At 41.4% G+C, this 24580-nt stretch overlaps 1 protein-coding gene across 2 annotated transcripts in view; it reads left to right on the forward strand.

The window, feature by feature from the left end:
• TRPM3 (transient receptor potential cation channel subfamily M member 3) overlaps positions 1-24580 on the forward strand; it is a 502221-nt gene that overhangs the window by 344061 nt on the left and 133580 nt on the right. For both annotated transcript variants that reach the window (XM_084832121.1, XM_084832122.1), the window contains exons 4-6: positions 2491-2704; positions 4556-4680; positions 13634-13805. In XM_084832121.1, the coding sequence (XP_084688247.1) occupies positions 2491-2704; positions 4556-4680; positions 13634-13805 (511 nt within the window). The remainder of the gene's footprint in view (positions 1-2490; positions 2705-4555; positions 4681-13633; positions 13806-24580) is intronic.

Raw genomic sequence — 24580 nt, forward strand, 5'->3', positions numbered from 1 at the left:
CCTCCAGGGCATCTCCCGCACTAAATGACCTTTATTCCATTTTTTTAAAAGATCGGAGTTAATGAGTTATCAAATTACCGCGCTTGAGTTCCGCTTGAGTTCCCTCTGTGAAAAAGGAAAAGCCACAAGAAGAGGGGCTAGACCAATGAAACCTATGGAAGACTCAGATAAGGGGGAGGAGGAGGGGGAAAGGAGGAGAGAAAGCGTGTATGAAGGGAGTCCGTTATGATCCTGCACTTAAAACAGAAGCAGAAAGCCCCCTTTTAAATGCGGGATTTTAAGCTGTTGTAGAGAGCCTTGTGTGGCGCAGAGTGGTAGGTGGCAGTATTGCAACCGAAACTCTCCCCACGACCTGAGTTCGATCCCAGCGGAAGCTGGGTCCCAGGTAGCTGGCTCAGGTCAACTTAGCCTTCCATCCTTCTGAGGTCAGTAAAATGAGTACCCAGCTTGCTGGGGGAAAGGTAGTCACGACTGGGGAAGGCAATGGCAAACCACCCTGCTATAGTCTGCCATGAAAACGCCAGCACAAGCGGCATCCCTCTAGGGTCAGCTGTCAGGGTGGAAACTGAGCCAATAGAGCCCCAGAGCAGTTCTGATTCTGAGGAGGAACAGCAATCCATGGGAGAGGAGCTCGCTTATCTCTCACAAGCACAGCAGCTGGCAGAGATTCCTCCTGCCACCATTCCTGGGATAGATAGTGAGCCTGGCAGTGAGAGAGCACTAAAGGGGGGCTTGCTGGATGCTCGGCGCAGACACAGGGAGCGACGACAGATGTAGGGCGTGGAGAGGAGGCGTAGCGCTCGTTTGGCACGCAAACAACGGTCACGTCATGAGGACCCAAGGGAAAGAGGGAGGATCTCTTCCTAGCCCATAAGTTCAGGGTCTTCCCGTGATTCTCCTTCAAACGGGGACCAACTGCCTTACCTGGAGCTTAGGCTACTCAGCTATCTTTCCCCAGTGCTGTTCCTTGCTTTGGCGCTAGCGACTAGTATTCTGAAAGAGTAATAAAGGAATAAAGTCTTGGAAAGAATTCCTGGTCTGTGTCCTGAGTTGGCTATTGGAGGGGACTGCAAGAGGCAGCTAGGGCGCTCCTGACATCAGCAATGACCTGGTGCTTGCACAGGAGGAACCTTTCCTTTCCAGAGATGCTCATGGTGTACTGAAGCCGCTTTTCCATTTCAATAAAATGTCCTAAACTCGAGGGTGTCATAGTGCATTCATTCTTCTTATCGTAACAGTAGTAGTGTTTACTGGTGCTGTAAGGATTTATTTGTTGCTGCCATAGCCAGGCCATATTGTCTTTAAAAACAGCTGTGCCACAGTTGTCAGTTTTGGTGGGATGGCAAATTGTGGGCAGCCAGCAATTCGTGAAAGTCCAAATCCAGCATACGTTGCTTCACCTGATCTAAAGCTTTTCCCTGATCCTGTAATAACGGAAAGGCAGGGGATAATGCTGACGTTGCTACCCACCTGGTCACAGATTTAATCCAATCACTATGCAGAACACAAGACGTTGCTAGCTTGGAAAGTTTAGGGATGCTTCCAAAGGGTAGCTTGATCCAATATGCTATCATTCATTCATCCATCCATCCATCCATTTATTATATTTCTATACTGCCCCATAGCCGAAGCCCTCTGGGCAGTTCACAAAAATTAAAAACCATTCAAATACATTATATAAAATATACAACCATTCATGTGATAACATAGAACTAATAACACACACAACAACATATATCTAAAACAAAAACAATCAGCCAGAGACAATCAAGAGACTCATTATACGTTGCCAAATGCCTCAGGGAAGAGGGCAGTTTTAAACTGGCACCAAAAAGATGACAATGTTGGTGCTAGGCGGTCCAATTTATTCCACGAATGGGGAGCCACCACCAAGAAGGCCCTCTTCCTTGTTGCTGCCCTCGAAGCCTCCCTCCAAAGACTTAACTTGGTAAATTAGTTTCAGCTTGTAGCAATGAAGAAAGTGTACTATATGGAACCTGGAATATTATTTTGGGTAGCCTCAGTCATTTGCAAGTCCATACAATGCCATAATTGGGCTTCATAGAATAGCTGCCCCAGAGCCTTTTGCCCAGTAAACCTTGAGTGCTGGGGGGTGGAATGAATTTGCCTCCTTTATACAAAAAGAATTTAACTGGTCTTCTGAATGTTTGGCCTACATTCTCTTTGGCCTCTGCCACATGGGTTTTAAAGGATCTTGAGCTACTGGAAATGATCCCCAAATATTTAAATTTGTTAACTTGTTCTACAATAAGTTCTACAGTTCTTTGGATCCTGTGCTATGTAAATATTTTATAGAATGTTCATGCATTATTGTCATGTCTTATGTTATGGAATGCTATCGCTTTGATAGCCAAAAAAAGAATCTGTAGTTCTCTATGTAGTTCCTGTAACATGGAAGTGATATGTTAAATTGCCAACTTTTCTTCACCTTTTTGCTTTAGTTTTAAATCAATGTCCTTCATTCTGTAGTATGTGCGTGTGTCTTTTGACACAAAGCCTGATCTTCTTCTACACTTGATGACCAAGGAATGGCAGCTTGAATTACCCAAACTTCTAATCTCTGTGCATGGAGGTCTCCAAAATTTTGAACTTCAGCCAAAGCTCAAGCAAGTCTTTGGGAAAGGCCTCATTAAAGCTGCCATGACAACTGGAGCATGGATATTTACTGGAGGAGTAAACACAGGTAACTAAATTGGCAGAGGCCATGATGGCAAAGAAAGGTTTTCACTGTGCTAAGATCCTGATAGATTCCTGTCATTGCATTCGAAGACGTGAATAGCATTAAATCCATTTGTTACATTTCTCTCCTGCCCTTTCTCAAACAAAATGTGACATTAAATACACTTTTACATTTAGCATGCATGTTTTTTAAAACGCAGCTATCTGCAGTGGGGGCTGAGCAAAGACAGAGGTTATCCCCTCACCCCGGCCTCAATTCCAACAAAAATTACCCTCCCCAATGCTGCTTTTTGCATTGGGAGGAAAGGGCCCATTAGTGATTTTTGTTAGGACTCCCTGCCTGCCTGTGATGGTCCTGATCCTGATTGCCCCCACCCCACCTCGCGCGCACACAGCTATTTGCATTTTTAAAAGTCTGCATATTGACTGCAAAAATACATTCAGCATCACATTTAGTTTGGCCTTATGGAAGTGGCATATATGGCATTTCCAGATAGGTACAATGCAGGAACTGAGCAGTGCAATATCTGACATGTTATCAGACACTTTTAGATCGAACAGAAGATACCGGCTAGTAAGAATAGAATCCATGAAGCTGAGGTTGGTTTAATACAAATCCAGCTGGTTATTTTTGAAGATATGTAAAGAAAGTTATTAAAAGGGGTTCCTAAGCTAAAGCTGTTTCAATGAACTTGAATGAGAGTAGAACTCTCTGCATGATCTGGGACCCTAACAAACCAGAGTTATACTCTGGAGAGTTCCACTCACAGTCAAGTGAACCTGAGTAGAATGCCCCTTCAGACTCAACATGGCAAGGTCAGGGACAGAGGGGGCAGATGTCACTGCACACAGGGATGTAGGGGGTAGGGCCAGCATGCATGGAAATGTAGGGGGCAGGGCCAGCATGCACAGGAATGTAGGGGCAGGGGTAGCATGCAAGGCCCTGCCCTCCTACCCAGTTTAAGCCATCACGCATTATTCAGGCAAATGCCTAGGCAGGGCATTAGTTGAAAAGGCATGTCCTTCCCACTCATTAAGAGGTGTTTTATTGTGGTGTTGTGTTTTTTTATTGTGTTAAGGTTTTAAAGCGTTGTTTTAAAGCATTGTACACTACCTTGATTACTTTTTTTTTTTTTTTAGCAAATCAGATGATATATAAATGTTAATTAACAATAGTGGTTGGTCCATTAAGATTACTTTTCTGGATGAGCTACATTTGCTGTCCAAATCCCTGACCTGTCCTTCCTCTATGCAGGAACATCTTTGCTGAGACCTTAATATGTAGCCAGGCCTTCTCTGTCTCCATTTCCCCTTCCTTTCTTCCTAGCCACATGGCAGAAAATGCACTTCCTGCATGTTTCCTTTCCTGGTTCAGGAACAGAATGTGGCGTTTGAGGAGGCCTGTATTGGTTAAAGCAAAGGAGTAGCAGGAGATATAGACACATGGCTTGTAGTTGCCCTCTTTGTGCCCAGAGCTTTTGCGTGCAAACCCATGGCTGGCTTTCCCTCCCTTAATTTTCATAACTTATTCCAATTGCATAATTCGTTTGTGAGACACAATATTTGAGTTTCCCTGTCACAAAATTTGGTTGTGTTTTTTTTTTAAAGCACAGAATTCCAGAACTACTAGCAACAATAAAGGTAAAGGTGTGGCTATTTGCTGCTATTGCATAAAAGTTGTTCTTTTATTTTATTTTTAACAGGATATTATTTTTGCATTTTGCCATGATCCATATGCAGAGTATAACAGTAAGAGAGAACTACACCCACATATTCATTTTATGAGAGATAGGAGTACTAAAGGGATTTGTATTCTATTTTTTAATCATATGCATGCATTTCTCTTCTTTTTCAGGAGTCATTCGGCATGTTGGCGATGCACTGAAAGACCATGCCTCAAAATCTAGAGGGAAGATCTGCACCATTGGAATTGCACCCTGGGGGATTGTAGAAAACCAAGAGGACCTGATTGGCAAGGATGTAAGTCTCTGGCTTATCTTCAGCATCTTGGTTTGTCAATGTGTTCTGGATATTGAGCTTTTCAGAGCTTCCCAGGCAGGAGTAATATCCATGATATCTTGTAAATGATGCCAAGGTTAAAACAGAGAGAAGTCTCAGATGCTTTTATACAATACATACATAGCAGTGCCTAGTTGTGATTTTAACCTAATGGAAATTATAAAAGGCAAGGAAATTACTATTTCACTTTTAATACTATTTAAGGACAGCCTTATATCATTCAGTTTGTATTATCCCATCCCATCCCATCCCCTCTCCTCTTTTCTCCTTCTCTGTTATCTACTGATGACACTGTTACCTTCCCTAGGTGTCATCTTGGATAATCCCTTTACTTACCCCATGTCATGATGACATTACATGATGAGTTTCCTTGTGCATGTCAGCAGCAGCCAGTGACACAGAATGAAAGCAGGGAACTCATCACATGATGACATCACAACACAGAGTAAAACCTATGCAGGGAAAGAGAAAGAATTCACAACATGGATATTCCATTTTTGATGACAGCTCTGAGTGGTATTTAATATGTATGGCCTTGGTGACAAAGATTGAGAACATCTGTTTTACATGCATAACAACTATGGGCAGTATCTAATGCTGTCCATCTGTGAGGGGGTGCCCACTGCTGCTTCCGTTCCATGAGTTCCACCAACCTGCCCTGTTCCAGAGTGTTTCCACTCATTTCAGGTTGCCCCCAGAAGTGCTAAATTTATTATTGCATTTATACCCCGCCTTTTTTCCTCTTGCAAGGAACCCAAGGCGGCTTACATTATCCTCCTCCTCTCCATTTTATCCTCACAACAACAACCCTGTGAGGTAGGTTGGGCTGAGAATGTGTGACTGGCCCAAAGTCACCAAGTGTGCTTCCATGGCCGAGTGGGGACTAGAACCCGGATCTCCCAGCTCCCAGTCCAACACTCTTGCCACTACACCACACTGGCTGTCTCCCAAATCTCCACTGGGCAAGCCATGGGTGCTTCCTGCAAGACAGAATTGGCAAGGCTGGCTGCTCACAGACAGTCACTATTGGATTCTGTCCTGTGCTGTAAAATTTGCATCAGCGTTTTCCACTACTTTTGAACTTATGTTTATAAAATGCCTCAGATTACTTTCATAACCACATATTATTTTCTGGGAGGTATTTCAAATGGGTAGCTGTGTAGCTGATGGGTAGCTGAATGTACATACATTCAAATGTATGTTACAGCAAAACCAAATCCAAATCCTGTGTCACCTTAAAGGCTAATGTATTATTTGTAGCATAAAATCTACCCTATATGCTACTTTTAATCTGTTAGTCTTTAAGATGCTGCAGAACTCTACTTGGTTTAAATATAGTTTTTAGGTGTCCGATATCTGTGTACATTTTTAATACGTTCCCCTGAGATTGTTCATTCTGGAATTTGTAAAATCTCTGCTATTTATTTAATAAACCATAGCTGAAAAGAAGGGATGATGTTTTGTAGTACTGAACACATGGATTAAATCTAAACCAGTTGTGAACAACATTATGAAAAATCAAGTGTCTATGCAAAAAACATAACAACCCCTGCCTCCCTTAGAAACAAATCAACCAACAGTAAAAGGATTACAAAATTCAAATCACTCTTGTAACACCAAGACTAGATTTAGTATGCCTAGTTAGCTCACTATCAAAATGTAAGAAACTGTCAAAACATCCCTTTGATGTTTGGAATGTGTTTTTCTTACATTTTGCCCTTCCTCCAAATAGCTGAGGGCAGTATGCATAGTCCCCCCGCCCCCAGAGATCCAGGTTCAAGTCCCCACTCAGCCATGGAAGCTCACTGGGTGGCTTTGGGCCAGTCACAGACTCTCAGCCCAACCTACCTCACAGGGTTGTTGTTGTGAGGATAAAATGGAGAGGAGGAGGATAATGTAAGCCGCCTTGGGTTCCTTGCAAGAGGGAAAAAGGCGGGATATAAATGCAATAAAAAAATTAAAAAATATTGAAAGGTTACATTGAAAGGTAATGAATGGCCAAAGATGATCCAGTGAGATTCACAGCTGAGTGGGGATTTGAACCCATGTCTCACTGATCTCACCATGTCTCTAACCACTACACCACTCAAAATGGAAATGCATAATATTTGCAAGATGAGAATCCAGCTCTGTTTCTGTCTGTCTATATTGCTTTCTCTCACACAGTGTAATTGGCTTGCCCTGCAGGTGAATTCAGAGTAGGGACAGAGGAACATTCCTGTTTACCTCGAAAACAATACAGCATTTGCTATAAGAAAGGAAGCTTTAAAGAGAAGGATGATTTGCTAACTTGGAAGTTGAAATGGACTGCAATAGCGACTGAAGCAAATGGAAATATTTAACCAGGCCTTACATTTAGTTTATAGGATCTGAATTGTGTCTTAGAGTGGTTATCCCACAACAAAATGAATCATTCTCTGAGTTTTGTATAGACACTTTTTCCAGCCAACCGGCCCACTTACTGGCCTTTGTTCAGAGCAACTTCAGCAACTGGTTTTGTTACATGTGAATGTCTGGACAACCAACATACAGGAGACAAGAATTTAGTAAATTAATAGCACACAAAGAAGGTGTTCACATAAGAAAAGTAAGCAATCACTTCTTTAGAATGTGAACGGGTGTATAATTAAGATACCCCCGGTTTTGTCCCAAAATAGATGCATGGTCTAAATGATGTTTTTTAAAGTAAATATGCCTCTCCCTTTTCTTATCCAGATTTGCATTGCTATTTTGTGCATGGTTTACCTGGATGTGGTCTCACACACACACACACACACACACACAGAACTCTATGTGTGCTATTTGTAATTCACTTGTTACAAAGTATGCTTTAATTTACATGGACATGCATATCACATACATGTAAACCAAACACATACCTGAGGGATCTTTTAGCGTTGAACTCTGGGCGCTTAGGAAAACCTGATACCCCCAAAAGTTGAGAGAGTCAGAGACCACAACAAGGTCTTTGAAAGCAAATCTTTGATTTATTAAAGAAGAGTTTAAAATGAATTAAAATCACACATCAGGGGAATTAGAACTATGCATACATTTGGGGAATTAGAATCATACATTAACACCCAAAAGGTTAAAAGGCAAGCATTTAAAGTCAATAGTGAAGTACACTGGGATGCACAGGAAATCGTGTGTGTGTTTGTATGTGTAGAAAGGGGAGAAGGAACTTTCAGCTTGGGATGATTTGAATGGGGGAGTAACAGACTGTTGGGGGGGGGGTTGAGAGAGAGAGAGTTTTAGAGGAAATGCAGGGTTTGGGGAGAAAGTGGAGGGAGAAAGAGCTAAAGCCTAGGAGTTTTGGAGTTTGGTATTGGGTGGAATATTAGGAAAAGGGAAGAAAAGAGAGAAGGGGAAGAAAAGATGATACAACGATCAGATCACCAACATTTGCTGGATCATGGAGAAAGCAAAAGAATTCCAGAAAAACGTCTATTTCTGCTTCATTGACTACGCTAAAGCCTTTGATTGTGTGGATCACAACAAACTCTGGCAAATTCTTAAAGAGTTGGGAGTACCTGACCACCTTACCTGTCTCCTGAGAAACCTGTACGAGGGTCAAGAAGCAACAGTAAGAACCAGACATGGAACAACCGATTGGTTCAAAATTGGGAAAGGAGTACGACAAGGCTGCATATTGTCGCCCTGCTTATTTAACTTATATGCAGAGTACATCCTGAGAAATGCCGGGTTGGATGAATCACAGCTCGGAATTAAGATTGCCGGGAGAATTATCAACAACCTCAGATACGCAGACGATACCACCCTAATGGCAGAAAGCGAAGAGGATCTAAAGAGCCTGTTGTTGAGGGTGAAAGTGGAGAGTGCAAAAGCTGGTTTGAAACTCAACATTAAAAAAACGAAGATCATGGCATCTGGCCCCATCACTTCCTGGCATATAGAAGGGGAAGAAATGGAAGCAGTGACAGATGGTATTTTCTTGGGCTCCAAGGTCACTGCAGACAGTGACTGTATCCGTGAAATTAAAAGACGCTTGCTCCTTGGGAGGAAAGCTATGGCAAACCTAGACAGCGTAGTAAGAAGCAGAGACATCACCTTGCCGACAAAGGTCCGTATAATCAAAGCTATGGTTTTCCCAGTAGTAATGTATGGTTGTGAGTAGGGATGTCAGAGAATTCCACCATGGATCTCGGGGAGTCCGAATCTGCCATTTGCGTCCCTGCTAGCCGGCGGCCGGACGTCCGGCTGCTGGCGGAGCCGGCCGGCGGCTCCGCAGAATCCCTGCGGAGCACAGCCGGCCGGCCAGGATTCCGGGGGGAGGGACGGAGCGCCTCCGCCCCCACCATCAACATAATCCGCGAAAGGTAAGTCACTTTCGTACATCCCTAGTTGTGAGAGCTGGACTATAAGGAAGGCTGAGTGCTGAAGAATTGATGCTTTCGAACTGTGGTGCTGGAGAAGACTCTTACGAGTCCCCTGAACTGCAAGGAGGTCAAATCAGTCAATCCTAAAGGAAATCAACCCTGAGTGCTCATTGGAAGGACAGATACTGAAGCTGAAGCTCAAATATTTTGGCCACCTAATGAGAAGAGAAAACTCCCTGGAAAAGACCCTGATGCTGGGAAAGATTGAAGGCAAAAGGAGAAGGGGACGGCAGAGGATGAGATGGATAGATAGCATCACCGATGCAATGAATATGAACTTGAGCACACTCCGGGAGAGAGCGGAGGACAGGAAGGCCTGGTGTGCTGTGGTCCATGGGGTCACGAAGAGTCAGACACAACTTAACGACTGAACAACAACAATATCTGCTGGCTGGTGAAGTGATGGGAAGCTCTGTTGAGTTCCTTCTCTGGGAAAGAAGGGGAGAAAAAAGAGAGGAAAGGGGGGGTTGCTCTTCTGAGCAGAAAGGATGGAAGGTGTCCTCTTTCCTTCTTTTCCTTGCTGCTCTTCTATGAATTTGGGTTGCTGTTTTTATCCTTTTTCTCTCATGATGTAATAATCAGAATAAAACAAAACAAGTCTTCCTTTCAAGATTATTGAAGGATGTTGGAAAATGGATTTTTAGGTGTCATACATTAAGGGAAGAAAGAAGACAATTTCTTTCTTTCCTGATGGGAGTTGATGGGTTCATATTTCTGGCTTTCACAGGTCCAGGTGAGCAAAATAGCCAGGGGGATTTTGGTGGTGGTCTTAAGTGAAGGTGACAAAAGAATCATGTAGGCATGCTTGCTTACACAATATTGGGTTTCTTATAGGAGTGCACGAAAGCCACTTACCTGGTCTCGCAGCTTTTCGTGGTGGGGGGAGGCGCTTCGCTGCTCTCCCCCCAAAGTTCAGGCCGGGGGGGGAGGCTTCCCGCCTCGCCCGGCCGAAATTCAGGCTGGGGAGGAGGCGCCTCGCCTCGCCCGGCCGCGAAATAAAAAGTTTAAAAAAAAAACACACCCCCATGATAGGCTATGTGACGATTAACGTAGCCTATCACGGCTAGATCTGCAAAGTCAGCCATGATAGGCTACGTTAATCGTCACGTAGCCTATCACGGGGGCGGGTTTTTTTTTTAGTTTTATTGGAATGGCGGCGGCGGCAGCCGGTCGAAAGATCGGCTGCCGCCCCCGCCCCTGACGAAGACCCGACAAACCGCCGCCGGGACCCGCCGCCGGGAGGGACATTCGGGAAAGGTAAGTCCCGTCCCGGGTGGGGTGCGGGGGGCAGGGGGTGCGGAGAATTTCTCCCCGAAACGTCTTCGGGGGGCCGAACATGTTGGCGCTCGGCCCCCCGAAGTTTCAGGGAGAAATTCTCCGCCAACCCTAGTTTCTTACAGCTTTAAAGGGCATTGAATTCTTTATTTTTCTTTCTATTTGGCTTAAACAGGAAGGTTAGAAATCATCATAAAATATTTTCATGGTGGGGGCTTCTGTAGGTGTTGTCCTGAGGCAAGATCTGAAATTTGCAAGTGTTAACTGAGGAATTAAGGCAATCAGAGCACAGTAGCTGGCCAAGAAAGTTTATGCAAGAAGTCTGAATCTCCTCTTGGGTTGTGCAATGCCTTAACATCTTATGGGACCTGTTTTTCTGCCCTTTTCTCCAAGACCAATAAACCTTAGTCCCGTCCAGATACAGGCCACATTTTCCCAGATCAGCAGAATTTTGGGGTACTTCGTAACACACTCCTGTTTTATAAACCATAATATAAACTTGATTATAGGTGGAGAACTATGGCAGTAGAAAAAATAAAGTAGACTATACGAACTTATATTTTACATAAATATTCTGATTCATGATCTTAGCTTAGCTTCCTTTTATATGCACCCAGTTTCAGCTACAACAGAGCTGACTGAAGTGTGGTTTCTTCAAATATTGGACAGCTGCTTAGACCAGCTCCTGCAGTGAGTTGGAGCACTGCTTTTAATGGCCGGAACTGTCCCCAGCAATCTTCCCAGTAATAAGAAATAGACTTGGTTAATTTAGGCCCTACTTTTAGGACCATAAAGCGCATGGGAGGGGCCATAGCTCAGTGGCTGAGCACATACTTTGCATGCAGAAAATCCCAGGTTCAATCCCCATCATCCCTAGGTAGGGCTGGAAAAACCTCTGCCTGAAACCACGGAGAGCTGCTGCCAGTCAGCGTTGACAATATTGGACCAATGGTCTGAGTCCATTTAAGGCAGCTTCCTATGTTCTTAAAGCAGAATGCTAACGAGTTACCAGACCTCTGTCTCCCCAGTTTCAAACATTTACCGCATATGCAGACCGAGCCTATGCATATTTATACAGAAGCAAATCTCACAGAGTTTGGTGGGATTTACTTTCAAGTAAGATGCCCTTTAAACGTTACAGTAGTTTTTCTGTGTGTTCATGCAGCAGTGATAATACCTGCAAAAGTCGGAGAGAACAGTTGTACAGATCTTTACCAAGAGTTGTTGCTTCCTCATCTTGAGCAGGTGACAGTTTCATGGTACACACAAACACGCACACATGCACGCACACACAGAGTTATAGCCCTTTAAACCTTACAGCAGCACCATGGGATCACACACAGAGAAGTGGCCCCCACCATGCTACCATACACTTTTAAATAATTAAGGATACAATCCAATGCATGTTTAGACAGAAAAAAGTCCTACAACTTTCAGAGTAATGCTGGCTGGGGAATGCTGGGAGTTGTAGGACTTTTCCTGTCTCAGCATGAATAGGATTGAGCCCTGTGTGTGCATAGCATGTGTCTAAGGCTGCAGTCCTGTGCTCACTTGAAAGTAAGCCCCATTGAACTCAGTGGAACTTCCTTCTAAGTAAATATGCATAGGATCAGGCTACGTGTCACATCCCAGCTAACTGACATAAGCTGTGTTGGGTGCATATATTCTTAGAGATCCTAATTTTTACAACATCAGGCTAGCATGTTCATTCAGACATAATTTTCAAATTCTGCTTGGCACTATGCAGTCCATCAATGCAAAGTGAGCTGTGATTCTTTTCTCCTGTGGTTTTGAGGGTTGTCTGAGGTTGTTAATGGGAAGCAGCATTATATTCCATAAGAAAGTGAAATTGACATGTAAGTTACCACTATGCTATAGAAAAACAAGACTGGATCTGCCAGCAGATTAATTTCCCCATAAACAAAGACAATAACGACTTCTACTTCAACCTTCTGCTCTTCTTGGAAGTAAAATATACTTCAGCTGCCTTTTTTTATTTCAGTCAGTGAGAGAAAACAGATTATCAAAATTGAACTTTCATCTAATACTATTTAATAAGTACTTAACTGTTGTGGTAAAGGATGAAATGAACCCTCTTGTTCTGTTTCTGATAACTGAAAACCCTAAAAGATATTAGGGCAGAATTATTAACTGAAGCAAAGAATGGAGAGAGTAGTTTTCCCCACAGAAAAGCAGTCTTCATTGATATTTGCAGTTCTTCAGTCTAATAAAGAATGGAATTACTTTTGTCACAGATAATCTACATCTTGCAATACTGGTGCAGAGTTTTTGCAACTTATCTACTTCCTCTTTCCCAATCTGCTTTTTTCTTTGCCTGAGTGAATTCTGCTCTACTTTGTGTGATGGCACATGTAACAATGAAAGAGGTATATCGAGGCTTTGATTTGTCCATAAAGGGCAAACAAACACATAGTAAGTACTGACACTTGAAGAACAAAAGGAAGATGCTTCTAACTATAGAATTTTAACCAAGTGATAATGTTTGAAACAGATGCTTTAAGACAGATATATATTGTTTTGATTCAACAAAAAACAAAGTTTATATTAAAGACAAGTTGTTTTCTGCTAAGATTTCCCACTGACAGTTGAAAGAGTAACAAAAGATGTCCAGATTAGTGAAACGAAAGGGATGTTGCTATTTCCTTGTATTTGTATATCTGTACTGTTTTGAGGAGAGCTGCTTTGAAGAGAGCTACTTTTGCAAAGTTGTAACTTTCCTCCCAGTCCATCCTCCAGTATTGTCCTAAATTGCATTATAGTAAGAATTCCTACAGGTCAACAACTTTAAAAGCAAACAAGCTAAGTACTAATATATCTAACAAGACATGCAGGTTAGCCATAGATCTCATACAGGGCCAGATTCAGACCTCATCACCACCACTACATCAAGAGATGCTTAATATTAGCATGAATGTGTTCGTTACAGTTTTTGCAGTGCTGCTTTGATACTCTAGTGTAAAATGTTTGATTCATTTGGCACTTCTCTAGAACAGTGTGTTAAGTTCTTGTATCTTTAAACCACTTAATTCTGAATTTGCTAGTGAAACTATTCCAGAGTAGATGATGATCTGAGATTTCATCAAGGTGTGTGTGTGAATGCATGTGTATGAACTTGTTTTTATTTGACATGGGTGCATGTTGAATCTCTAGACTAGCCTTTATCCGAACTTTCATACTATTTATCACTATGGTTGCATTCTCTGCTTTTCTCTCATATGCAGGTGGTCCGGCCATACCAAACAATGTCCAATCCGATGAGTAAGCTGACAGTTCTCAACAGTATGCACTCTCATTTCATTCTGGCTGATAATGGAACCACAGGAAAATATGGGGCAGAAGTGAAACTTCGCAGACAGTTGGAAAAGCACATCTCACTTCAGAAGATAAATACAAGTGAGCAGTTTACTTTCTATATTTTTTTCTGTAATCACAGTGGCAAAACTAAACAATTATAGTACAAGGACCATTAACGTTTTAGAAAAAGTCTAGATTTAAATGGTATGTTAAATTCTTCTCCTCCTCCCGGTGAAGATGTCATAGGAAAAAAAAAATGAGTGTTGAGAGCCTGGCTTTTGTGCAGATTTTTCTAAAAGGTTGAAATGCCTCTCTTACGGCTTAGTTGTTGGCAGTAAGAACTGTAAGCTACAATATGCTGGTATTTTTTGTAGTTTTGGCCCTCACCCTTTTGCCTTTGGCCCACCCACCACTGAAATGTGGCCCTCAAGAGCTTCTCTGAAATAGTTTGTCCCTTGGGTGGAAAGAGATTCTGCATCCCTGATGTAAAGGATCTTGATAGCTGATACCTGGCTAGCAAGGAAGGAAAGAGTAAACTTGATGCAAAACAAGGCAGAATCCATAGAAGAAACTCACCTGTAATGGTAGTGGCCAGGATCCAAAAAGGATTGTGGAAATGCACAAAGCGATGGGGCTTTGCTGCTTCTCTTTTTTAACTTCAGCTCCTTGTGCACAGGTCACTTGTCAGGTTCTGCAAAGTTTAGGCACTGGCTTGTCAAGATGCATGTTGAGATCCAAAGAGAGGCCTCCACAGTGAAAGCATCCCTCATTGCCTTCTGGATCATTAGGAGGCAGATTGGAATATGTCTTGTAATTGCCTATCAGAAGAATATTTAAAATGCCTTGGAAAGCCAAACCATTGTGCCTAGATTTGACTATCATTCTGCCACCCTCCCCCCAGTGTAGATCAGAGATACCCCCTTATACGTCACCAGTGTTTTCTTCCTAGCAATAATATAAAACAAAAACTGTTGACTAAAGATTTCTGAGTACATGCAAAGCACTTAAAGAAGAGCTCATGATAGGGAGTAGTGGAAAACAGGGAATGTGTTATGTTAAATATGTATTATAAAATCTGGGTATTTAGTAAAAACCGGTTTCTTCTATCAAAAATAATTGGAAAGGGAAAACTAAAGAGGCTTTTATGTGTAAATTAGGTTTTTGTGAGCCACCAGATTAGCTTGTTTTTTTAATGGAAGAACATACATTTACGAAAGAGCACTACATATATGCCAGTTCCCTGACTTACGTCATTTAGTCACGCTGGGTTTTAAGAGGACTGCACCCCACCTTCATGCAAGGGCTCATGCAGATACTGTCAGCTTATGAAATCTGACGGGGAACTTATAGAATGAGAAAAAACAGTTTCCCACTCCTGCAGATGCTCTCTTAGCTGCACCACCATGGGCAGCCAGAGTGGAGACAGCACATTCCCAAGACTACTTCACCACACACACAAAATGTGGGGGAAAGTGACCCCACAGTGACTTTTCTTCATCAAAAACAATTGTGTGAATCAGGGCTTAGAGTGTTCTATACTTGGCTTTCCTCTTTCTCCCAATTTTGGAAGACAGTGGAAAATTATTTTCAACAGGTACAGAAATGTTTCCCTAAGCCTGTGGTTGTCAGTGTCCTACTGTGTTCCTCTAAAGATAAAGTCACTAACTGCACATCCCATAGAGGTCTACTCAGAAGCAAGCCCCATTGATTTCAAAGGGACTTAGTCCCAGGTAAGTGTGTATAGGATTGCAACCTAAGGGAGGCTTGAATTTTTTTCCTGACTCTTCCCACCTTTCCCCATTTGTGTGTGTTGTCATGTTGTTGTTGTGACATCACTGAAGCATTTCTCTATTTTTCACACATGCTTTACTTTTATGTATTTCCTTGAGGTTCTTAAAGGATTCTGGGAGTTCGTGTGATCTTCCTCCTATTTTCTTTTAGTCGACCTGTTCCAAAATCTGGGATAAGAAAACTACTGACTATATCACCTAGGTTTACTTTATTGAATCATGGGAAAGTTGAAACGGGAGTCTCCCCACCACCACCACCTATTATCCCCACAAGAATCTCTCATTCAGTAATGTTTCCTTTCTGTGGTGTACAGCTATCATGTGCATTTGTGTTAATATTATTACAAGCTGACAGGTTACTGTAGGGCACTAATTAAATATATTGGACATGTCTTCTTCTGTGTGCCTTCCAGATACTATATTCTCTACAGGACTCTGATAAGCTGTTATCTTTGAAACCTCACACAACAGTAAACCACCTAGGGTGCAATTCTGTGCATGAGCTGTAGGACGTTTTTCTGTCTAAATATGCATAGGATGGCACCCTTAGTCTCTAACATGCTAGGGTACTATCTTGCTTTGTGCAGCTATAGCATACAGCCTTTTTATTATATATATATTAGATATGCTTAGAAGCAGATTATTACCAATAAACTGAGCTGTTTTTTTAGTGTTATTACCTGCTCTGATGCGATTTAAAAATCACAAGAAGCACTGAGAGGCCTTTAATGGCCAGACGTGTCACATCAGACACAACTATGTCACCATTTCTGCCATCACTTGATTGCCATCACTTGATGTCATATTGACTTTTAAATAGGGTCTCATTTGTAGGGGCGGAGAGAACCTGTATCATTCCAATATTTACTCTCTAGATGTTGCTATGAGAAGATTTGCTTGACTAGAGGAACATGCTCTTGTGATTTGGAACATTGGGGTAAAAAACAGCTGGGGACCCATTGCCAAGGATAAACATGACACTACTGCAAATTGCATTCTGTCATATTCTGTACTCAGAACTGTTGGAAATGAATCCACTCATTTTGGTTCCTAAAGTATGACACTGTTGATTCGTTATTTTCTTCTTAGCTCTGAAAGGGCTCGGCTGCATTTACATTCCTCATATTGCACTTACTCTTGAAATATGATAATGTTATATACTTCAAGTATATTTTCTGGCTCAGTTTGATATGCCTAATTTTACAGACCATTTCACAGCCAAATTCATGTAATCATCCATGGATCAGCATTGGGGAATTCTGTGTTAGAAGTTAGAACTAAATACAGCTCGTTGCCTATAGTAGAATTGTCTGATCTTGACTTCAGAATGATGAGTAATGCTAACTCTCTCCGCTACTTTCCATAACATGCTTTCTAAAGCTAAATTTGTAAGTCTCTACTTGCGTATAATACATTACATGTTAAAACATAGACCTTTGTTCTTGTGTGAGGAAATATTCAGACAGTTGAGAAAAACATTTGACTGAATCTCAGTCGCCTTTGAGTAGATGTTCTTGTCAGGGTGAACAAGGGGGTAGGGGTGGGACAGAGAATGAGGCTGCAAATGGTATCCAGCCTGTTGAGATTCCGCCTTAGAAAAAAAGATTGCCTCTGACAGTCACTGCACAGCAACAATGGGGGCCTGCTGTGTGGGTGAAGAGACTTGGCTAGCCAGCTACCCTCTGCTGGGTTTACATTGCCTACCTCTGCTCCAGACAATATCTTTTTGTAAAAGTAATAATACAACAAAATCAAATTCAGTTTTACTTGATTAAATGTGCACAAATGCTATTTTTTCTACAAACCAGTGAATCTTACATGAATCATGGCCTTTCCCACATTTTGTATCCTGAAAATTAGGCATGAGGAAAGGGAAGCCAGTGAATTATATTAGTAATCTCAGAAAAGCAAGTGTGTGCTCCTGTGTGCACATGCAAATGCTCTCTGTCACACACGCACACAGAGACAGAATTCCCGGCTTATTGAGTACTGATTAGATTCTCACCTACATCCAATTAAGAGGTGCCACTATCTTCCATTGACTTGTGCATTTCCAGTACAGTCGCTGAGTTGCACTGGACATGCACCAAGTGGTAGCGTGCATGCAAGAAGTCTCACTGAGAGTTTAATGAAACCTTGCCAGTAGCTTTCAAGGTAAGCCAAGAGTGTGAGGAGTAGGCAAGAGAGCAGAACTGCTGAATCTGAAATCTTGTGGAGATTTATCCTATTATTTATTTATCCAGCCTTTTTTCCAGCAGAGCAGCTTACACGGTCCTCCTCCTTTCCATTTTATCATCCCAACAACCCTGTGAGGTAGGTTAAGCTGAGAGTCACTGAGTCACCCAGTGAGCTTCATGGCTAAGCGAGGACTAGAACCTGGATCTCCCAAGTCCCAGTTCAACATTTTAACCACTACACCATTGGCTCTCTGTTGCAATAAAAAGCAATACATAAAAATATAGTGTGTGATTACACAATAGCATCACATACGTTCATCTTATTTTAACAAGCAAGGCATTGTTGTTGTTGTTATTATTTTGCTTTGGATGTATCACCATATAATTGTTTACAGGAACAAATTTTGTATAGTGGGCATAACAATAAGCTTCTGTTCTGTACCATGTCTGCTAGTCACATTTACTCTAAATAGCGAACATTGTTCTTAAAGTCAGCATCAGATCCTAGTGTAGAATGACTTCATCTGGGCCTAGTACTCTAGAGATTGACTAGGAACTATTCAGCCTATCTGAACAAATTTATTGCAGGTGCCATTGTGTGAAGATTTTGCTTAGTGATCATTCTCAGTTATGAGTAATTGGGTTGTTTATCATTGTAAAAGCACATAAACTCCACAAATACTTGACTACATGAAAGTGTGGACTTTTTGAATGCTGTTCTTCTGTGTTAGAAAATGTTTTTCTTTATTCTGGGGACTTTTTTCCAGATTTGATTTTTACATAGTACATCTTCTTAATTCACTTAAAAATGTCCTTAACAGCCAAATCCGTAAACCACTGCTACCAAAGTATGGCTTGATTCTAGGACTATCAGCTGATCAAGAAACACTCAGGTACAAACAGCAGTGTAAGTACATCACAGCAACATAATTCTGCACCGGTATTGCAGGATCACAATGCAGATATGCTAGCTTCTTCAGGTTAGATGTAGGTACCAGTCTAACTAAATTTCCTGCTTGTTTCGATTGCACTAAGCTTTGTTTAACAGGTGCACTACTGTGTACAGCTGTATTACCTTGCATATATTCTAGGATTCAAAAATGTTCAATTTAAGAGAAATTGGCTTTGCAAGCAGTTTCTGGGTTTTGCCACCAAGAAGTAAAAGCTAAGACACTGCTTTGCTGATAGAAGCAGGCAGTGCCAACTACAGATTTAAAGCAGGGCCTGCGCCAGATGCCCTCAGTGGGCCTCCTCTTTGAGGGGGCTCTCCGCTGTCACCACTGCCTGTTCATTCACCCTTTCCCTCTGCTAACACGGGGCCAGGATACTTTTGTTTTCTTTCTTTTTTTCATATTTGTCACTTATTTACTTCCTCTTCCTTACTTCTTCAATGCTCTGGCTATCCAGTGGAGATCAAAATGCTCTCAGCTGTGTCTCCTGGAATGCAGGGAATATCACCTAGCTGACAAAGTGGTAGTTGCTTGTGCCTTCTCCAAACATGCAGGCAGTGTTTCTTCCTGCAAGCCATTTACATAGCTGAGGCATGAACCCCTGGAATGTTGGTACCCCTACTTTGCCTGTATAGTTTGGTGAGCCCTGCAACTAGATTCCCAGTAATTCTAATCGACTTATATAGGATAAAGTAAATGGGCTGTAATAATAAGACCCCAGCTGAGGGGTCGCAGATGGGTTCAGAGCAGCTTAGCTTCCACAAGCTGGTCCTTGGTTACATCCTTTTACTTTCCTTCCAGGTAATTGAATGGAGAAAGCAAAACACTATACTTTGGCAATGCTATTGTGGTGAAGTCAAAATGTGCCTTCCACTTTGGCATGACTCAGTCCTACTAGCAGGGATTTCTCAAGGGATATAATGTGTCTCTGTGCAAATAGCAATGTACATGGGGGGTCCTTGCAATTTGCAGACCCACCCCCACCGTAAGGATGGGTATTTTACTCATATTTAATAACAACAAGCGTTAATATTCGATGTACAGTATGTTAGAAAAAGGATAACCACCTCTCAAAATTGCAAAGATAATTACAGAAATGAGGGTGAATAAGACGTTTCCAGACGTTACCGTTGTATCTCGATAAGCTTTAAAAAAAATTACATTAGCCCTTTTGTCATATTGGATTGTTCCTTTGCAAAGCAACATTTGAATCCTGTTATACCAGAGTCAGTCTTTGCTGCTTGAAATCTGATTTCTTTCCGAGTATGTGGAATCAAATAATCATCAACGATGCAGTGTTTAGAGCAAACGTGGCAATTTAGTAGAGAATGTGCTCAGTAATTCCAGAGATCTATACACCATGATAAGAACCTAAGAAGAGCCAGCTGGATCAGACCAAAGTCCATGGAGTCCAGCACTCTGTTCACACAAGTAGCCAACCAGCTGCCTGTAATACTAAACATTTGTTCAAAATTATCAGGTTGCAGGGTGATAAAACTCCACAGCAATATTAGCACAATGTTATTACTTGGCAGTAGCCGACACTCCTCCCATCTGATCCCCAAATCCCAATGTTTTGATAGGACAGCAGTTCTTAGGGCTGAACCATTAATTATGTAACTATTCATAATGGATGTAATGGTTATCTCTCTATGTTATTTACACTTACATTGATTTCTTGCTTTGTAGAAAGAATAAGAACTACAGGGGAAATAGAGAGTTGGGGAATGGATTTGTGTTTGCTGAGAATCTTAATTTCTAGTACCTAACCTAATCATCATAAATCAGAAGCCAACTAGCAAATCAGCTGTGCTGTTTTCATATGTGAATGCTGTTCTTTGTTCTCAGTAGAAAGTAGCTATTATGTTTCTCTTTAGAACAGCTGATGGAACACCGTAAGCCTGCAGAAAAACAGTGAACAAATAGTTCTTTTTAAAAAGTGTTGTCTTCCTATGTTTGAGGTGTAAAGGAAAATAAGGAAACAAAGTGACCTTAAAAATATTAAACTGCTGTATGAAAAATCCACCTGCAACTGTGCAGTGTCGAACTATCCAGTTAATTTTTACTAAATGGCTTGTCCAACTTCTGGGAGTAATCACCAAGGTATCCATGGTCATGGGTTTCAAAAGGTTAGTTTGACGTTCTCTCCCTGGACTGGGTATTTTGTAATTAAAACATGCTGGATGGAGGCCTGTTATTCAACCTTGAAAACATCCAAGACAAAGAGTTTCCATAATCTTTCACCCCATTCCTTGCAATCTCCTCGTAAAATGAATGTATCTATGGGAGGGGTTGCATGTTTTCCACGATGTACTGTTTGTAAAATCTTGGTCATTTGTAGTAAAATTGCATGCTGCCATTTCATGATTGGCAGGTCATCCTAGGAATAATGGAACATGTTGACACTAACCAGGCCTATGTGAATTCCAGGATTCCATAATCCACATCACTACACAATTGCAGAATTTGATATTGGGCACAGGATTCAATATCCTAAAAATATCTGCTTTCATTTTAAACTCCTAAATCATAAGATTCTTAAGATGTTTACAAGTATGTGGGTAATGCCTGCTAAACCTTAGGAGTCAGAAATGGGTGGGCTTCAGTACCCTGCGTTGCTGTTTAGCTTCCACAAACTTGGCAAAAGCAAAATAAAAAAATGCAAACTCAGAAGAGATATGCATAATAGTTTGATCTGCATAATTTTATTCAGGCCACAGAATTCAACTTGTAAGAGAGCAGAGCTCAGGTTGTTCCAGTATAAATATTTTAAGCAGATCCAGCCCTGATCATGACACGGCAACAGGAATTTTTTCCTTTAAAAAACCATTTATTTTTCCTTGAAATAATTCCTCTTGTAGTACAAATTATATCACTTCCTGCTTTAAAACAATGGATTAACTCAAAGATCAGCCCCTAATAAGCAATAACCAAAGGGCACGTTTCATATGGGTTTTGTTCAGAGTATTTTGCTTTCTTTCAAATGTTCCCACACATACTGAAGTCACAATAGGAGGATTTGTTTACTTTATTAAAACAACAGTTCAAAATTTATAGGCTCTGCATAATCCACACTACTGCACAGAGCAGGAAAAGGCAAGATGCCTACTGATTAGTCTAAAAAATATAACACAAAACGTCTTTTTCTGATTTACCTTTATTTCCTTCATGTAAGTAAGTATATTGACATAAATGATCGGTGTTAGTTTACCAAAACCAGTTGAACCCCAGGGCAAGTGACTTGTATCATTCTTAAATTTAAATAATAACATTTTCCATTATGATTTTAGTATAGTATATAGTAATTTTGAAGTCCAGCTCAGGTAGACTTTATGAAGCTAAGTTTATTCTTCCAGAACAAGAGTAAAAATGGACAGGAGAAAAATGTAGGGGTGGTTCAAGTTGAGTGGCAAGCTCTAACACTGCAAAGTGTCTGCAGTGCCACGTAGTCATGTGACCCGTGGACTTCCCTTTGTCATCCTATGCCTGAGAATATATGAAGGGGGCTGGGAAGGCGAAGGGACGTTCAATTGTCATCACCAGCATCTTCTCTGACCATTGCACCTCCATCAAATACATTGGAATGCTCATTTACCTGTGTCCTGATCTTCCTTTCACATTCTGTTCAGTAATCAATGCATTTCTATATGCTGGGGTGCTTCCCTGGTGTCTGGTTGTGACTGGGAACAGAATATGGGTGACGAAGCTGAATCTGAATCTAGAGACAACTGAAGCGACAACAGATAAGCGGGTTATGTGATGTAATAGCAAGAGGTTGCTGCTACTTGGGAGCTTATCCTTTCTAGTCACTTAGGTTTATCACCTAAAGTTAAAACCTCAGCTACTCCTGGACCAATTGCTGCACCTGGAACTCCTAGATGCTGTGGCAGTGGCCAGAGATTTATGAATATAAGAGTTACTTCTGTGATCATGGATTTCCTTTTTTAATTAGCTTTGTGAATTTTTATCCAGACAATGAGTTGGATCCAGCAAAAGTCTCCTGCTGTGGGAAGGACTCCTTCCATCTCTGGGAGGCTTTTGATCCATTGGAATTATTCTGCTGCTGAATGGGGGAGAATGAGATATTTGCTGATTCTCCCCTGAAGCCCCCTGTGCCCCTGAAAATCTGCTCCAGAAGATTGGGGATACTCCAGAACAGTGGGGGAGGTAGCAATGGGGCTGCAGAGGGATGGGAAATTGGTGAAAATTGCCTTCCCACTTCTGCCAGTGAAAGCATTCTTGCAGAATAAAATTTCTAGATCCAACCCAATATATTCCCCATTAAATAAAACACACTCTTTGATACTTCCTCTTTTTTAGTCATTTGCCTATCATGCTTCCTTGTGATTTGATCCAATGTATATCCCAAGTGAGTTTTGAAATTAAATATTCAAATCTAGACCTGAAATCTAGATAAGGAAATTGAAGAACCTAGGTAAATTCTGTACAACTGCTTATTTGTAAATAAAATTATTCATTTCACCTAGTTATGATGTGAGCCTAGGAAGGACATAATGATAAGGACTTTATATTTATTTATTTTTTCTTTTGACAGAATTACAAGAAGATAGATTTTAAATCAGTTTTCCATGGGCATGATCAATTGTTTAGTTTTGTCAAAACTAAACTGTTATTTTGTCAAATAATACATTTTGACATAATTGTTTGATGTCCCTTAAGGGCAGTCAGAGATATGTGCATTAGGAAAATAAACTTTGCAAATTTATCAAAGTTTTAAGATTGCTAAATCGAAAGCTGCTTATTCCTGAATCTTTTGGCCCATTGTCTACAGCCCCAAAGCATTTAAATCCAATTCAAGCTCTAACAAGCAAACAACCAGCCATTAAAAGCAAGCCTAATGCCCAAAATAATGTTTCTGAGCCATTTCATCCCATTCCACATAGCATCCTAGAACCTCACCCCCTCAGAGGGAACCCCCCAACTCATTACTGATCCAGTCTATGTCAACTGTAGAGAGGTCTAGAAACACAAATATGGATGTGCTGAAGATATCTGTGTCCTTTATAGCGGGCTTCTTCACATGTAGCCTTTATCCTGCTGTTGGGATTGCTCACTCACGGAAGTTTGTGGGCCCTTTAGATGACATCGTGAACCTCTAGGGTGTCACCTGCACTAAATGATCTTTATTCCATTTTTAAATAGACCAGAGATAATGAGCTATCAAATTACTGAGCTTGTGTTCAGCTTGAGTTCCCTCCATGGAAAAGGAAAAGCCGCAAGAAGAGGAGCTAGTCCAATGAAACATATGGAAGACTCAGATAAGGGGGAAAGCGTAGGGAAGAAGCACATGTAAAGGGAATCTGTTGTGATCCTACATTTAAAACAGAAACAGAAAGCCTCCCTTTAAATGCGGGATTTTAGGCTGGTGTAGAGATGCTCAGTGTCTTTCATATGAGACACTCAGTTTTTCCTTATGTCAAGGACGATTGCAAAAGAAACTCTTCGCCACAAGGCTTGTCCCTAATAGCAGAAAAAAGGACATTGGTTCATCATGATACTCTGCTGCAGGACAAATATCAGGAATTCAGAGGGGGAATTCATTCTCTTCAGCATCCTGATTCATGTTGGAAATAGACCTGACTCTTCTGATATCACTACCTGAGGCTGTTAATGTTTCCTGAAGGTGTGTGCAGTTGTGCAATAGTGTTATAGTGTTACATATAGTGTTATCCATTCTGTTATAGTGGATAACAGATTTCACTTCATCTGACTGTGGAAATACATAGTTCTTTGTTAAAACACACGAAGTCACACACTTGCAAACTCACTTATGCCTGTTATGCCACTCTGAGTGTTACCCATGGAGCCACACTACCAACTGCCCACCGGGGCAAAGGCCCAGTAAATACTGCTGTCAACATTGCAATTAACTTACACTGCAGAGGTACAGATTGAACACCTGGGAGCTGAAGCATATCGAGAAATAGGCAGCCCCA

The sequence above is a fragment of the Heloderma suspectum genome, chromosome 2 (genome assembly GCF_057233095.1).
Source record: "Heloderma suspectum isolate Gila_16-S chromosome 2, 16-S_ref, whole genome shotgun sequence".
Taxonomy (NCBI): Eukaryota; Metazoa; Chordata; class Lepidosauria; order Squamata; family Helodermatidae; genus Heloderma; species Heloderma suspectum.